The 16,997-nt window shown below is 38.2% G+C and overlaps 1 protein-coding gene across 9 annotated transcripts in view; it reads right to left on the reverse strand.

Moving 5' to 3' along the window:
* The window catches only part of ATP10D (ATPase phospholipid transporting 10D (putative)), a 158,345-nt gene that overhangs the window by 47,083 nt on the left and 94,265 nt on the right, over positions 1-16,997 (reverse strand). For all 9 annotated transcript variants that reach the window (XR_014263870.1, XM_082462460.1, XM_082462456.1 and 6 more), the window contains 2 exons: positions 16,695-16,947; positions 1,222-1,460 (listed from right to left, as the gene is read on the reverse strand). Coding sequence is in view for 8 of the 9 variants with exons in the window: in XM_082462460.1 (XP_082318586.1) it covers positions 1,222-1,460; positions 16,695-16,947 (492 nt within the window). In the remaining variant the exon portion in view is untranslated. The remainder of the gene's footprint in view (positions 1-1,221; positions 1,461-16,694; positions 16,948-16,997) is intronic.

Consider the following 16,997-nt stretch of genomic DNA (forward strand, 5'->3'; position numbering starts at 1 on the left):
CCCTTGACTTCCAACCAAACATGCGTCACTATGTGGTTAACTTCAGGTGGGTGGGAAATAAAAGATCAGCAGAGGAATGGGCAAAATTGATAAAATAGAAGAAAATAGATACCTATTTCTGATACAGCCTGAAAATGAGTACAGAGAAGAGGTGGTGTGCATTCTTACCCCCTCCTTTTTTTTTTTTTTTTCAGAAGTTGGAGAAAACTTAAGTCCAGATGTTTGGAATAGCTTGGCGTATGGCAATGATAGAATATAACAGGTATGATATCCTTAGAGCCACAGAAATGCACAGGATGAACTGCAGTGAAATGATCTTCCTAGTTGCTGAAATTGTACATTTGGTGGAACTTTGAAAAGAGTCAGATTCCCCTCAAGGCCTTTCCAGGACAAATGAGATCCCTGGGGTCTATTCAGATCATATCTCTACTAATGAAATGCTATATAAATTCAATGGAGAAACACAAAGTTTCCCCAAAGCTGTTTCTTTGTTGTTATGTAACCTATTTCAGAGGTCACCAACTGCTTACCAGTCTCATGGCTGGGGAATCCTCATCTTGGTTAACACAAGAGTTAATGAAATGTGGAGGGCAGAGAAGGTAGTTGAAATTTTATAGAATTTTAAGTACAGCAAAATGTTTGATTTCTAATTCTTTCATACGAGTATTTTTCCTCTTTCCCATCTTCCACGTGGTCCTTCTTCTATGTTTTCCCCTCAGGACTCAAGAACACACCCTGTTGAGCTCTGATATAGAAATATTAGAAAATGACCTTCTCAGGACTAGGAATGGGGAAGAGGGCACAGATTTGGTGGATCTGGGGGAAGACTGCAAAGAGATAAAAAGGCCTTGGAGGATACCAAAAGGCTTTTGAATTTCCCTATCAGTTAGACATACTTACCTGTCTATAGATACCTCTGTGGTAGTTTTGCTGGTTCTGAAAGTGAGCCATGATCCTTAAACCAAGGCTACTTCCTCCAGGCTATCAACCCTGCCTAGAAACATTATGTTTTTTCCTGAAATGATATACTATCTCTCAACACTGAATTATCTCCAAAATTAGGACACTGTGAGTGTGTGGCAGTCACACCGAGCTGCACTTATGCAGTCGTCTCCTCTCAGGTGGAAAAGACAACAGCGTTTGGCTCTATTAGAATTACGAGGATGTTCTTTCATTATTCATCGTGGACAGACAAGATTCACATCATGCATTCACACTTACCATGGGGCTACTGAAAGCAGCCTGTCTGGAATGAGGCACTTCACTGGCTCCTTCTCCACTTCCTAGAGCAAAACAGCTCCCAGTAAGATGATTTGAGGATATACTTCCTAAAGGCCCATTGCGAACCATCCTGCAGCTGGGGGCCCTTGGTTTCGCCATGTTGCTGAGGGAGCCACTGGGAGTGTCAGGAGAATCTTCATCTTCAGAGGCAGCTTCCTGATAAGACTCTAACCTCTTGGCTGAGGGATAAAAATCACACTGGGTCATTCCCTGAGAGGAAACGCTTGCAGGTTGAGCATGTCAGGCATTTACTTAAACAGCTATTTCACACCATCTCCTCCCATTTTAAACCTGGCCTCCAAACTCCTCCAATACTCTGAGTTAATGGACTTACATCACTGAGAAAAGCAGAAGCAATCAGAGAGGAACTCCCTTCTCTCCCCATTGTCAAATCTACCAACCCATCTGCATCTGTAGCCAAACTCTCTGCCCTCCCTCATACTACTATGGATGGAGTTTCAAACACCAAACCCTTCACTGTGATCTGCATGCCCTTCTCAAGCACTTCACTCTAACAACGCTCCCCTCTTTCACTTTCAGAGTCTCTCTACTAGACTCATGGCTTTCTGTATCTCTCCACGGACACTGCTCTTGTCAAGGTTCTCAATGAGCTAGCTCCATGTTACCAAACCCAGTGACTGCATCTGTTCGTATCTTTTTTGAATTCTTAGCAATATCCAATATCCTCTCCTTTCAAATGTCTCTTTCGGTTTCTCTGATACCACGTGTACTGTTTTTCCTCCTGCTTCAGTGCTGCTACTTCTTAGTTTCTCCTGCTGTCTCCTCTTCTCCTCACTCCGCAGATACTGGATGGCTGCAGGAGCTCCTTCCCTTCACTACCTATATACTCTTTCTTGGTGATGTCATCTGGTCCCCTCCACCTTTGAAATATCATCTCTGTGCACAAGACCCCCAAACCTATTCCTTCAACTTTAACCTCTAATTAGAATTTAGACTCAGACATCCAACTCTCTACTTGACATTTCCAGTTGGATGTCCACGAGGCTCTTCCAGCAGATATCTGCATGGCTCACCCCCTTAAAACTTCAAGGAGACTTGAAGGAGGTAGCCCTTTGTCAATGAAGACTTCCCAGATCTAACCACACTGTTCATTACATATCCTACTCCAGCACTTACCACCATCTACACATCATATACCTTATTTTTAATTTTTTGAATCATCCATTAGAATATAAACTCCAAAAGGGTAGGGAATTTTGTCTTTTGTTAATCTGATATTCCTAAAGCCCAGAGAAGGGGTTGATAGATACTCAATAAATACTTGTTGAATAAATAAACAATGCACGTCTTAAATTTGGTATGGTAAATGTAGACTGCTCCCCCTCTTCCTCCAAATCACCCCCTCCCCCGCCATTACTCTTTCTCTGGTCTTTCTCATCTTTGTAAATGGTACCTAAATATCTACCTAGCTATTTACACCAGAAATTGAAGATTCTCCTAGATTTGTTTTTCGTTCCCTACCCCGCCCCCCCCCCATATTCAGAGCATCACCAATAGCTGTCTATTATTCATCCAAAATATATCCCAAATATCTAAACTTCTCTTCACCTCCATTACCTTAATCCAAGCCACCATCATCTCCCAATTGGACCAGAGCAATAGCCTCCTAACTGGCCTCCTTGCCCCTCTGTAATCCATTCCTAAAACAGTAGCTACAATGATCTTCTAAAACATAAAGCAGATCAGACCGCTCCCTGCACAAAACTTTCCAGTGGCTCCACGGTTCACTTAGAATAAAATCTGAACTTCTTATCCTGGTGTACGTAACTCAAAATGATACGGCCTAGGCTGACCTATCTTTCTTGCCCCTCCTTCTGCTGCACTAAATCCAGCCTCACTGGCCTTTCTTTCTTTACTTTGAATATTGCCAAGCTCATTTCAGTCTGAGAACCTCTATACTAGCTGGTCCCTCTGACTGGAACGCTTTTATCCCCGAATTCAAAGATCATGTCATTCAGATCTAGGCTCTGATATCCCCCCTAGAGAAGCTTTGCTCAACCATCCAATTCAAAGTAGGCTTCTGCCCATTCTATATCATATCACCCCATTATAATTTTCTGCATAGCACTTTTCACTATTTAATATTTTTTGTTTAAAAATTAATTTATTTGTGACGATTTTCTCCAATAGAAGTTCTATGAGAGGAGGGGCCTTGTCTGTCTTGTAATATGTGCTTGTTTGGATCGCTAGTTGCCTGTATTCAGGCTAAGTCTAGCTACTGAATAAAGTAGGGCTTTTGGCAAGTTAATTTATAAAATAAAGAATATTTGCATATGCTATTTATTTTAATAGTTTTTGTCTATATTTTTTAAGGACAAGGAGAGGCTAAGAGGCAACATAGTGATTCTGGGTTCTAGAACTAACTCTTCCAAAGACTAAGTGGCTTTTCAGCAAATCACTTGCTCTTTCTAGGCCTCTGTTTTCTTATTAGAAGAATGAATAATCTGGACTCAATGACTTCAAGATCCTTTCCAGTTCTGCAGTTCTGTAAGTTTCATTATATTCTTTGCCTAAAGAATACAGACTATTTCCCTGTATGACATTTCAGCTTCAAAAACAGATACACTTATTGTGTCCCAGACATTCTGAAATTCTCCATTCTTACCTGTGCCTTTGCTCAGGATGTCCATTCTCTTCCTTTCTACTTACATCAATCTTGCACACCTTTAAAGGCTTAGTTCAAATGCCAGTTCCTCACTGAAGACCTCTGTAACTGTACTGGTTCTCATCCATACCACTCATTGGTAACGCTGTATAATTTCCATGTACTACTGAATGCTACTATGTGTCAGGCATTTGTCTCATTTAATCACTATAACAACCCTCTGAGGTAGATATTATTAACACCTTCATTTCAGAAACAAAGAAATCAAAACTAAGTAATTTTCCCCATCTCACAAAAGTGATACAGATCAGTCTTATAACCAGTTATATTAAAATCTACAGCCAGCACTATGAGTCTTCATGCTATATTGTTTCTAAATGTAGCCAAAAAAGTTAACATGTATTATTCCTTATTATTTCACATGGTCAATATCCCCTGCTCGATTTCAATGAGTACGTGTTTTGTAGTTTAAATAATGAGTAATGAGTAAATGAATGAGTAATGAATAATGAGTAAATGTATGAATAGACATATGAATAATATCCTTAGCATCAAGGGAAAGTTGCAGGGTAGGGAGTTAACATTTATTGAGTATCTCCTTTTCATCAAGAACCTTGCTAGGTCCTTTATTATTTTTTTAAACTTTTTATTATTATTATATTTTCCCTTCCTTTTTCACACTTCCTCTAGCTTACTTTGATAATCCTTGGCCACCTGGCCAGGACTATTGCCTTTGATTGTGTGGGCTGTGCTAGGTTCTTTATATAAACAACTTTATATATAACTGTATCTAAATATATTTTGTTTTTATCTTTAAAATAATGCTATTGTAGAGACTAGAAACTATCACTGTTCCACTTGGCAGCTGAGAAAAGTAAAACAGTAAACAGTTTGGGTGGGTAGAGTTAGAATTTGAATTTGGGTTTTCATGACTCCGGAGTCAGTACAAGTATCCACTGTGTTATATGTCCTTAGCAGTTACTTGTATACAAGAGGTTAGCTCAGTGATTCTCAGCAAGGGGTGAATTTGTCCCGCAGCGAACATTTGGCAATGCTTGTACACAATTCGGTTGTCACATCAGGGGGAGAAGTGTTACTGGAATGCAGTGGGCAAAGGCCAAGGATGCTTCTAAACATCTTAAATAGCTCCCCATAAGAAAGAGCCATCCAGCCCAAAATGTCAATAGTGCTATGTTGATCAATCCTTGAGTAGCTAAAGAAATTTACGGATGATGTGATAGCATTTTAAGAATAAATAATTAGAATGCTACACAACATATATAAACATGAAGGCTATGTGTTAGGAATTTCCCATAGCCATCATTAGGGAACCAGTCATCGTGCAACTGTGTAATTAGTATAAGGCCAGATGGCTGATCTGTTACTATAGGACAAACTTGCTCAATAAGTAGAACTGCAAGAGGGAAATAAAAAAAGACCTAGAGTAACTCAATCTTTAATAACTTTGTGGAAAGCTATGAGAAATAAATAGATCAGTAAAGTTACAATGTGATTCAGAAAACATAGCTACTAAGAGCCACACTTTTAGACTCTGAAAAATTCTTTAAAAATTGGGTATGAGGTTTATTATTATGCTGATAAACAAAATCTATCCAAACGATCAAGACTTTTATTATGTCTCGTAGATTCTAGTTAGTTCCATGAATGCCTCAAAGTGGCAAAAGAATTCTTACTTTCCAGCTCACAAGAGGAAATATACAAAGTCTGTAATCCTTCCTTTGTCTCAAGGTAGGTACTACATTAGGTACTACGTTAACTACTTTATTTCTCTCTTATTTAATCTTTCTCTTCTCTTCCAATTCCCCTCTTCAAACATCCAGTAACCTGCTCACAGCCTATAATTTACATTTATTTGATATCTGGAAGAAGTGAGCATGAGACTACGGAACAAAACATTTATCACACGTTTCAATGTGCTCTCCAAAGGGCCAAACACAAGGGTGAACAGCACAGGACACTCAGATAAACTTCTTTCAACTATATCATCCGCATATCCTCAATCAAACATTTTGCTATGAACTAATCCCCCAAACATTTCCAGCATTCCAACTTTCACCTGCTTGTAAACAGCACACTCAGCTGAGTTTCTTTCAACTGTATCATCCACATATCCTTGACACAAAACCTTTTATTCTAAACTAATTCCCCACATTTCCAGCATTCCAGCAATTTGTCCAGTATCTCCAAGCCCCAAGGTGATCAGTGCAAATCCACCTCCAAAACTGACTGCCTGAAAATCAAAACAATATGGAAAGAGAACACTGACCTTAATCGTACAGCACCTAAAAAGATATTTTTATGTTTCCGTGTCTGTCTCCCACATTGGACCATGAGTTCTTCAACAAACAAGCTTATTTCTTATTTTGACAACAATAATTATGACAATACTAGCAGCTAATACTTACAAAGAATTTATTCTGTGCCACGCTCTAAGTGCCTTTTCATGATTTATCTTCTCCTATCCTCTTAACCACCCCATGAAGTAGATCTATTACTGATCCTTTTTATTGTGGCCCCGAGAAATTATATAACTTGCCCAGGGTCACACAGCTTGCAGGCAGTGAAGATGGGAATCAGACTCAGGAGGCTTGATCCCCAAATCCTTGTTCTTGGAAACTACTAAATGATGCCACCATGTACATCAGATTCACAAACTGCATCATAAAAGCACTGTGTAGACACACCCAAATTGAGGGACATTCTACAAAATCCCTAAATAGTGCCCCTCAAAAATCTTAAGGTCATCCAAAAAAAGGAAAGGCTAAGAAACTGTCAAATATAGAGGCACCGAAATGATGACTAAGTGTTACGTGATTTCCTGGATGGGATCCTGGGACAGAAAAAGACCTTTGGTAAAAACTAAGGAAATCCCAATAAAGTATGGATCTCGGTTAATAATGAAGTATCAATATGGGTTCATTACTTATGACAAACGTATCTTAAGACTAATGTGAGATGTTAAGACAAGGGAAACTGGGCAAGGGAGCATACTGGAACTTTCAATAATACCTTTATAACTTTCTGTAAACCTAAAACTATTCTAAACTAAAAAGCTTATTATTAAAAAAACTCTCACTAATCTTTTAAAGGAGTTTAAAAAATGTTTAATACACATATAAATCACGTGGGGATATTGTTAAATGAAGATTTTAATTGAAGCTTTAAAGAGGGGCCTGAGACTCTGCATTTCTAATACACACCTGGGTGTTGATGATGCTTAGTCCATGGACCAAATTTATAAGTTACAAGGTTTTAAAACAAGAAATGGTGTCGTCAGATCTGTTTAGTTCAACTGCATAAGGGTAACAGGTTATTTCCCAGCAGCAACATTTTAAATGGAAATATCTCCTAGTCAATTCTTTTGCCAAAAAATCCTGAAAGCTTAACTAAGTTTCATTTCAGTGAAAATAACGTCTCAGGGTTAAGTTCTGGGGAGAACTAGCCCCTATCATTACTAACCCCAGCATTTAGAGACAGAGAGAGAGAGAGACAGAGAGAGAGCACATGCTTGTGTGTTTGTGAACATATTCTTGTTTTAAAACCATTACAGACAAGAGACCAGGAGCTCTGGATGTATCTGTGGTAGAGAAGTGTTCAGAGGCAAAGGCAGCACCTCGTAGAGGTGGTGTATGTAACACTCCATGGCTCACAAACAGGTATCTCATCAATTACAGTTCAGTCCAGATGGCATTTAATTCTCAGTTACTCAGTATCTTCCCAGCACAAGGGGCCACAGCGAGAAGTACTCACTAGACAGGAGCGTGTATATTCAGGGACAGGGGTGGGAGAGGGCTGGTATTAGCACTCTTAGATGCTACAAATACAAAATTTAAAACCCAACAAATACAAAAAATAATGCAGTGCTTCCCACCATATGTTTTGTGAAACATTACTTCTGTAAGATACTTCTCAAAAACAGGGATCTATAATCAGATAATCTTAGAAAATACTAATCTCACAAATGGACACAGGGGTTTACCTACAGTGATGTTCACTGCAGCATTGCTTGCCACAGCAGATGACTGTTGACAAGCTAAACTAATGGTTGGTTAGTTACATAAATTTTGGCAATTATTACAAAGCAATATGGCATAACCATTAGAAAAATAAGGAGAGAATGGAAAGGCGATCATGATGAAGTCTTAAGAAAAATGGTTATAAAAGTCAAAGTACACTGTAATGCTATATTGTTTAAAAAACATATATATTAATGTTTACAGGAAAAAGACTCAAAAGAAATGTGCTAAAATGTTAATAGAGGTCCAATCAGTTTGGTGGGAGTTTTTTGGTTTTTTTTAATTGGGGTATAGTTGTTTTACAATGTTGTGTTAGTTTCTACTGTACAGCGAAGTGGAGTTCCCTGTGCTATACAACAAGTTCTTATTAGTTATTTATTGTATACATATTAGTGTTTATATGTCAATCCCAATCTTCCAGTTCATTCCACCCCACCCCCCGCTTTCCCTCCTTGGTGTCCACACATTTGTTCTCTTCATCTGTGTCACTATTTCTGCCTTGCAAACTGGTTCATCTGTACCATTTTTCTAGATTCCACATATATGCGTTACTATACGATATTTGTTTTTCTCTTCCTGACTTACTTCACTCTGTATGACAGACTCTAGGTCCATCCACGTCTCTACAAATGACTCAATTTCGTTCCTTTTTATGGCTGAGTAATATTCCATTGCATATATATACCACATCTTCTTTATCCATTCGTCTGTCAATGGACATTTAGGTTGCTTCCATGTCCTGGCTATTGTAAATAGTGCTGCAATGAACATTGGGGTGCATGTGTCTTTTTGAATTATGGTTTTCTCTGGATATATGCCCAGTAGTGGGATTGCTGGATCATACGGTAATTTGATTTTTAGTTTTTTAAGGAACCTCCATACTGTTCTCCATAGTGGCTGTATCAATTTACATTCCCACCAACAGTGCAAGAGGGTTGCCTTTCCTCCACACCCTCTCCAGCATTTATTGTTTGTAGATTTTCTGATGATGCCCATTCTAACCGGTGTGAGGTGACACCTCACTGTAGTTTTGATATGCATATCTCTAATAATTACTGATGTTGAGCAACTTTTCATGTGCCTCTTTGCCATCTGTATGTCTTCTTTGGAGAAATGTCTATTTAGGTCTTCTGCCCATTTTTTGATTGGGTTGATTTTTTTTTTGATATTGAGCTGCATGAGCTGTTTACATATTCCAGAAATTAATTCTTTGTCCGTTGGTTCATTTGCAAATATTTTCTCCCATGCTGAGGGTTGTCTTTTCATCTTGTTTATACTTTCCTTTGCTGTGCAAAAGTCTTTCAGTTTCACTAGGTCCCATTTGTTTATTTTTGTTTTGATTTCCATTTCCCTAGGAGGTGGATGAAAAAAGATCTGGCTGTGATTTATGTCACAGTGTGTTCTTCCTATGTTTTCCTCTAAGAGTTTTATAGTGTCTGGTCTTACATTTAGGTCTTTAATCCATTTTGAGTTTACTTTTGTGTATGGTGTTAGGGAGTGTTCTAATTTCATTCTTTTACATGTAGCTGTCCTGTTTTCCCAGCACCACTTATTGAAGAGGCTGTCTTTTCTTCATTGTATATCCTTGCCTCCTCTGTCATAGATTAGTTGACCTTAGGTGTGTGAGTTTATCTCTGGGCTTTCAATCCTGTTCCATTGATCTATATTTCTGTTTTTGTGCCAGTACCATACCGTCTTGATTACTGTAGCTTTGTAGTATAGTCTGAAGTCAGGGAATCTGATTCCTCCAGCTCCGTTTTTTTTCCCTCAAGATTGCTTTGGCTACTCAGGGTCTTTCGTGTCTCCAAACAAATTTTAAGATTTTTTGTTCTAGTTCTGTAAAAAATGACATTGGTAATTTGATAGGGATTGCATTGAATCTGTAGATTGCTTTGGGTAGTATAGTCATTTTCATAATGCTGATTCTTCCAATCCAAGAACATGGTATATCTCTCCATCTGTTTGTATTATCTTTCATTTCTTTCATCAGTGTCTTATAGTTTGCTGAGTATAGGTCTTTTATCTCCTTAGGTAGGTTTATTCGTAGGTATTTCATTCTTTTTGTTGCATTGGTGAATGGGATTGTTTACTTAATTTCTCTTTCTGATCTTTTGTTGTTAGTGTATAGGAATTCATGAGACGTCTGTGCATTAATTTTGTATCCTGCAACTTTACCAAATTCATTGATTAGCTCTAGTAGTTTTCTGGTGGCATCTTTAGTATTCTCTATGTATAGTATCATGTTATCTGCAAACAGTTTTACTTCTTCTTTTCCAATTTGGATTCCTTTTATTTCTTTTTCTTCTCTGACTGCCAAAGCTAGGACTTCCAAAACTATGTTGAATAACAGTGGCAAGAGTGAACATCCTTGTCTTGTTCCTGATCTTACAGGAAATGCTTTCAGGTTTTCACCATTGAGAATGATGTTTGCTGTAGGTTTGTCATATATGGCCTTTATTATGTTGAGGTATGTTCCCTCTATGCCCACTTCCTGGAGAGTTATCATAAATGGGTGTTGAATTTTGTCAAAAGCTTTTTCTGCATCTGTTGAGATGATCATGTGGTTTTTATTCTTCAGTTTGTTAAGATGGTGTATCACACCGATTGATTTGCGTATATTGAAAAATCCTTGCATCTCTGGGATAAATCTCACTTGATCATGGTATATGATCCTTTTAATGTGTTGTTGGATTCCGTTTGCTAGTACTTTTTTTTGGATACATTTATTTGTTTATTTTTGGCTGCGTTGGGTCTTTGCTGCTGTGCATGGGCTTTCTCTAGTTGTGGTGCACAGGCTTCTCATTGTGGTGGCTTCCCTTGTTGTGGAGCATGGGCTCTAGGCACACAGGCATCCGTAGTTGTGGTGCGTGGGCTCAGTAGTTGTGGCTCGCGGGCTCGAGAGCGCAGGTTTGGTAGTTGAGGCGCATGGGCTTAGTTGCTCTGCAGCATGTGGGATCTTCCTGGACTAGGGCTCAAACCCATGTCCCCTGCATTGGCAGGCAGATTCGTAACCACTGCGCCACCAGGGAAGTACCTGTTTGCTAGTATTTTGTTGAGGATTTTTGCATCTATATTTATCAGTGATACTGGTCTGTGATTTTCTTTTCTTGTAGTATCTTTGTCTTGTTTTTGTATCAGGGTGATGGTGGCCTCGTAGAATGAGTTTGGGAGTGTTCCTTCCTCTGCAATTTTCTGGAGGAGTTTGAGAAGGACAGGTGTTAGCTCTTCTCTAAATGTTTGCTAGATTTCACCTGTGACGCCATCAGGTCGTGGACTTTTGTTTGTTGGAAGATTTTTTTTTTTTGGCTGCATTGGGTCTTCGTTGCTGCACATGGGCTTTCTCCTGTTGTGGCGAGCAGGGGCCATTCTTCATTGCGCAGGCTTCTCATTGCGGTGGCCTCTCTTCCTGCAGAGCACGGGCTGTAGGCACGCGGGCTTCAGTAGTTGTGGCACACAGGCTCAGTAGTTGTGGCTCGCAGGCTCAGCAGTTGTGGCACACAGGCCTAGTTGCTCCGCAGCATGTGGGATCCTCCCAGACCAGGGCTCGAACCCGTGTCCCCTGCATTGGGAGGTGTTTTCTTAACCACTGCATCACCAGGGAAGCCCCTGTTGGAAGATTTTTTTTTTTTTTTCACGTGCCTTGGACTTCCAGCGCCGCGAGAATATTCGCTTCTCTGTTGGAAGATTTTTAATCACAGTTTCAATTTCATTACTTGTGATTGGTCCGTTCATATTTTCTGTTTCTTCCTGATTCAGTCTTGGAAGGTTATACCTTTCTAAGAATTTGTCCATTTCTTCCAGGTTGTCTATTTTATTGGCATAGAGTTGCTTGTAGTAGTCTCTTATGACGCTTTGTATTTCTGTGGTGTCCGTTGTCACTTCTCCTTTTTCATTTCTAATTTTATTGATCTGAGTCCTCTCCCTCTTTTTCTTGATGAGTCTGGCTAAAGGTTTATCAACTTTGTTTATCTTCTTGAAGAACCAGCTTTTAATTTTATTGATGTTTGCTATTGTTTTCTTTGTTTCTACTTCACTTATTACTGCTCTGATCTTTATGATTTCTTTCCTTCTACTAACTTTGGGTTTTGTTTGTTCTTCTTTCTCTAGTTCTTTTAGGTGTAAGGTTAGATTGTTTGAGATTTTTCTTGTTTCTTGAGGTAGGATTGCATTGCTATAAACTTCCCTGTTAGACCTGCTTTTGCTGCATCCCATAGGTTTTGGATCATTGTGTTTTCACTGTCATTTGTCTCTAGGTATTTTTTTATTTCCTCTTTGATTTCTTCAGTGATCTCTTGGTTATTTAGTAGCGTATTGTTTAGCCTCCACGTGTTTGTATTTTTTACGGTTTTTTCCTGTAATTTATTTCTAATCTCATAGCATTGTGGTCGGAAAAGATGCTTGATATGATTTCAATTTTCTTAAATTTACTGAAGCTTGATGTGTGAGCCAAGATGTGATCTATCCTGGAGAATGTTCCATGGGCACTTGGAAAGAAATTGTAATCTGCTGTTTTCGGATGGAATTTCCTATAAATATAAATTAAATCTATCTGGTCTATTGTGTCATTTCAAGCTTGTGTTTCCTTATTAATTTTCTGTTGGTATGATCTGTCCATTGGTGTAAGTGAGGTGTTAAAGTCCCCATTATTGTGTTACTGTCGATTTAGTCTTTTATAGCTGTTAGCAGCTGCCTTATGTATTGAGGTGCTCCTATGTTGGGTGCATATATATTTATAATTGTTATATCTTCTTCTTGGATTGATCACTTGATCACTATGTAGTGTCCTTCCTTGTCTCTTGTAACATTCTTTACTTTAAAAGTCTGTTTTATCTGATGAGTATTGCTACTCCAGCTTTCTTTTGATTTCCATTTGCATGGAATACCTTTTTCCATCCCCTCACTTTCAGTCTGTATGTGTCCCTAGGTCTGAAGTGGGTCTCCTGTAGACAGCATATATACGGGTCTTGTTTTTGTATCCATTCAGCCAGCCTGTGTCTTTTGGTTGGATCATTTAATCCATCCACATTTAAGGTAATTATCGATATGTATGTTCCTATTACCATTTTCTTAATTGTTTTGGGTTTGCTTTTGTAGGTCCTTTTCTTCTCGTGTTTCCCACTTAGAGAAGTTCTTTTAGCATTTGTTGTAGAGCTCGTTTGGTGGTGTTGAATTCTCTTAGCTTTGCTTGTTTGTAAAGCTTTTGATTTCCCTGTCAAATCTGAATGAGATCCTTGCTGGATCTACCCAGCAAGGGTAGTATTGTTGTAGGTTCTTCCCTTTCATCACTTTAAATATATCATTCCACTTCCTTCTGGCTTGCAGAGTTTCTGCTGACAAATCAGCCATTAACCTTATGGGAGTTCCCTTGTATATTATTTGTCATTTTCCCCTTGTTGCTTTTTAATAATTTTTGTCTTTAATTTTTGTCAATTTGATTACTGTGTGTCTTGGCATGTTTCTCCTTGGCTGTATCCTGCCTGGGACTCTCTGTGCTTCCTGGACTTGGGTGGCTATTTCCTTTCCCATGTTAGGGAAGTTTTTGACTATATTCTCTTCAAACATTTTCTCTGGTCCTTTCTCTCTCTCTTCTCCTTCTGGGACCCCTATAATGCGAATGTTGGTGCATTTAATGTTGTCCCAGAGGTCTCTCAGGCTGTCTTCATTTCTTTTCATTCTTTTTTCTTCTGTTCAACAGCAGAGATTTCCACCATTCTGTCCTCCAGGTCACTTATCCGTTCTTCTGCCTCAGTTATTCTACTACTGATTCCTTCTAGTGTATTTTTATTTCAGTCATTGTGTTGTTCATCTCGTTTGTTTGTTCTTTAATTCTTCTAGGTCTTTGTTAAACATTTCTTGCATCTTCTCGATCTTTGCCTCCATTCTTTTTCCAAGGTCCTGGATCATCTTCACTATCATTATTCTGAATTCTTTTTCTGGAAGGGTGCCTATCTCCACTTCATTTAGTTGTTTTTCTGTGGTTTTATCTTGTTCCTTCATCTGGGACATAGTCCTCTGCCTTTTCATTTTGTCCACCTTTCTGTGAATGTGGTTTTCGCTCCACAGGCTGCAGGACTGTAGTTCTTCTTGCTTCTGCTCTGGTGGGAGTTACTGATGGCTTTAAGATTTTCCTTTTTTGGCTTATCTGAAATTTTCTAAAATATTGCTTTTGTAATAAAAATGCAATAAAAAAGATGAAACAATGAAGAATATCATCATATCCAGTATGATTAGCTATTTTTCACATTGTATAGTAATTACATGATAAATACCCAATGTTTTATCCTTCATACACACAAGTAACAACAAAAGCTGGCTTAAAATATATGTACCTAAGAGAAAATATAGTATATTTTTAAAATTTGGGGTTGGGTAGATGTCTAAGTTGAACACTACTGGGAGAAATCATAATATCTGTAGTCTTAATAATAGTCATAATAATTGATAAGACTGATGTAATAAAAATATAAAACTTCTCACAAGAAGTGACACCCTAAGCAAAGTTAAGAGGCTGTGGTAGACAGAATTCTAAGATGGCCCCCAAGATTACTGCCCCACCCCTGTGTACACAGCCTGTAGGATGGCATCTCACTTCTATGATTAAATTATGTTACATGACAAAGGTTGGAGGAATTGGCAGATATAATCAAGTGTCTAGCCAGCTGAATCTGAGTTAATATGAAAGAAGCCTATCCTAGGTAGACTGACCTCATCAGGTAAAAAGAGGTGCCACAACTTCCCTGAAGTCAGAGAGACTCAAAGCTAGAGATTCGGCTGCTGGCCTTGAAGAAGTGAACTGCCATGCTGTGGGGAGGCCACATGGCAAATGAATGGTAGGCCACCTCTATGAGTTACGAATGGCTCTAAGGTGACAGCCAGCAAGGAAGCAGGGACCTTAGTCCTACAACCTCAAGACACTGACAACTCTAAAACCAGGAAACCAAAACGAGGACCCTGAGTCGCAGATAAGATCATAGCTCCAGCCAAAACCTAGATTTCAGCCAGGTGAGAGACTCAGAGAGGACGTAGCTACCTGCACCCAGACTCCTGACCCACAGAAGTTGTGAGACAGTATGTTTGTGTTATTTGAAGCCATCAAATTTGTAGTAATTTGTTATGTGGCAATAGAAAACTAATACAGTGATAAATGATGAACCAAGAAAGTATTAATATTTGCCACCTACAGAAGAAAAGGATAATATCAAGGTTGATATTCAAATTATTTAACAACTGGTTCAATACAAGTGCACAAATGAAAATGGACATGGGCCACAGACAACCTAGACTGGGGCATACAAGCTGAACATCAGCCCTGCCTTAATAGATAAAACCTTCCTACAGATTACTAAGAATAAGAAAAACTCATTTGTTAAATAGGAAGACATGATCACTCTACCAAGGATATTCAAATGGCCAGAAACATATAAAACGTTAAACGGTTAAACATCTCATTACTAATCAAAGAAGAATTAAGACAATGAAGTGCTAACTATGTCTACAAAACTCACAAATTAAAAAGAATAACTTCAGCCCATTATGGCTGGGTGTGAAAAATAGGTGTTATTTTTCTGGGTTGTGAGAACATAAATTAGCACAATATTTTAGAGATAAATTTTGTAGGATCTGTAAAAATTTTATATGTGCAAACCTCTGGATCCAGTTGCTAGACATGCATCTTATAAAAATAATTGCACAAATAGGTATGTACAGAAATGCATATTGCATGATGAATTTTTTGTATATCATAATTTTTAATCTTGTCTATCTCTTGCCTTAAACGCTAAGCTACATGAGATCAGGGACTCATGCCACACATTAGGAGCTCACAAGATATCTGTTGAATGAATAAGGAATGTTAATTGCAAGTACTGTTATAAAAGCAAACTAAGCTTGACCACATATAATGCAATACCATGCACTTAATGTTAAGTCATGAACTGACTTGGAAAAAGGTCCATGAGATAATGAGGAATAAAAAAAGCAAACTGCAAAGCATTATTACAACATATTATAACTTATAAAAGGGGAAATGTGCAAATATATATTTTCACATATACAGGAATATGCATAAAGAAATGGATGGTTATATATTCATCAAATTATTAATGGTGGTTAACTTCTAGGTTAATTTGTTTTGGATACTTCTCAGAATTACTTTCATAGGAGTACACTTACTTTTATAAATAACAAAATTAATGAAGATCAATTCTTTAAAGGAAACTTGCAATTTATATATTTACTTCCTTAGCCTCAGAAGTTCAGTTCATCTTATTTCTTCTTAAACTAGGTATTCTTAGCCAACGACCAATGAATACCTATGGGCTGAATGATGGGGTCTGGGGAAACTGTCGTCCCTTTGGAATTATTTTCAAAATATTTTTCAGGGAGATGGTCCATAGAGTTTCATTAGATTCTCAAAAATATCTATAATGCAATATCATTGTCACCAAATCCAACCCCAACCTTCTACGACTACTGGTAATTTACTTTCCTTTTAGAGAAACCATGGCAAAAAAAAAAAAAGGAAAGAAAAGAAACCATGGAAGTAGACTCTTTGACTTTGACCCACTAACTCCTGACCTACTAACTTCTGACCTAACTTTTAAAGGGACAACAATGAAACAATGTGCATTTGGAGGAGTTAAGTACTCAATGATTAAATACAGCACTTCTGTGCCAGAATTACCAAATCATTAAGTGGGTGCAAAAACAACCAATCTTAAGGCTGGTTTTCATAGAAACCCAACACTCACCATTTTCTTCATGGCAGTAATCAAAGCCTGCCACACTACATCTTCGAAAAACCATCTTATTCTCAGTCAGGGTTCCTGTTTTATCAGAAAAGAGGTACTGAATCTGTCCAAGATCCTCAGTTATGTTCAGGGCTCGGCACTGAACAGTAGAATCCATTTTCTCATTGTAGAAATCCACATCGCTTTGAATAAAATATATTTGTCCAAGCTTCACAATTTCAATGGAAACATAGAGAGAAATGGGAATCAAGACCTAAGAAAAGCAAAACAATTTAAAAAATGTTAAAGGGGGAAAAAAGAAAG

The sequence above is a fragment of the Balaenoptera physalus genome (assembly GCF_965194825.1).
Source record: "Balaenoptera physalus genome assembly, chromosome: 5".
Taxonomy (NCBI): domain Eukaryota; kingdom Metazoa; phylum Chordata; class Mammalia; order Artiodactyla; family Balaenopteridae; genus Balaenoptera; species Balaenoptera physalus.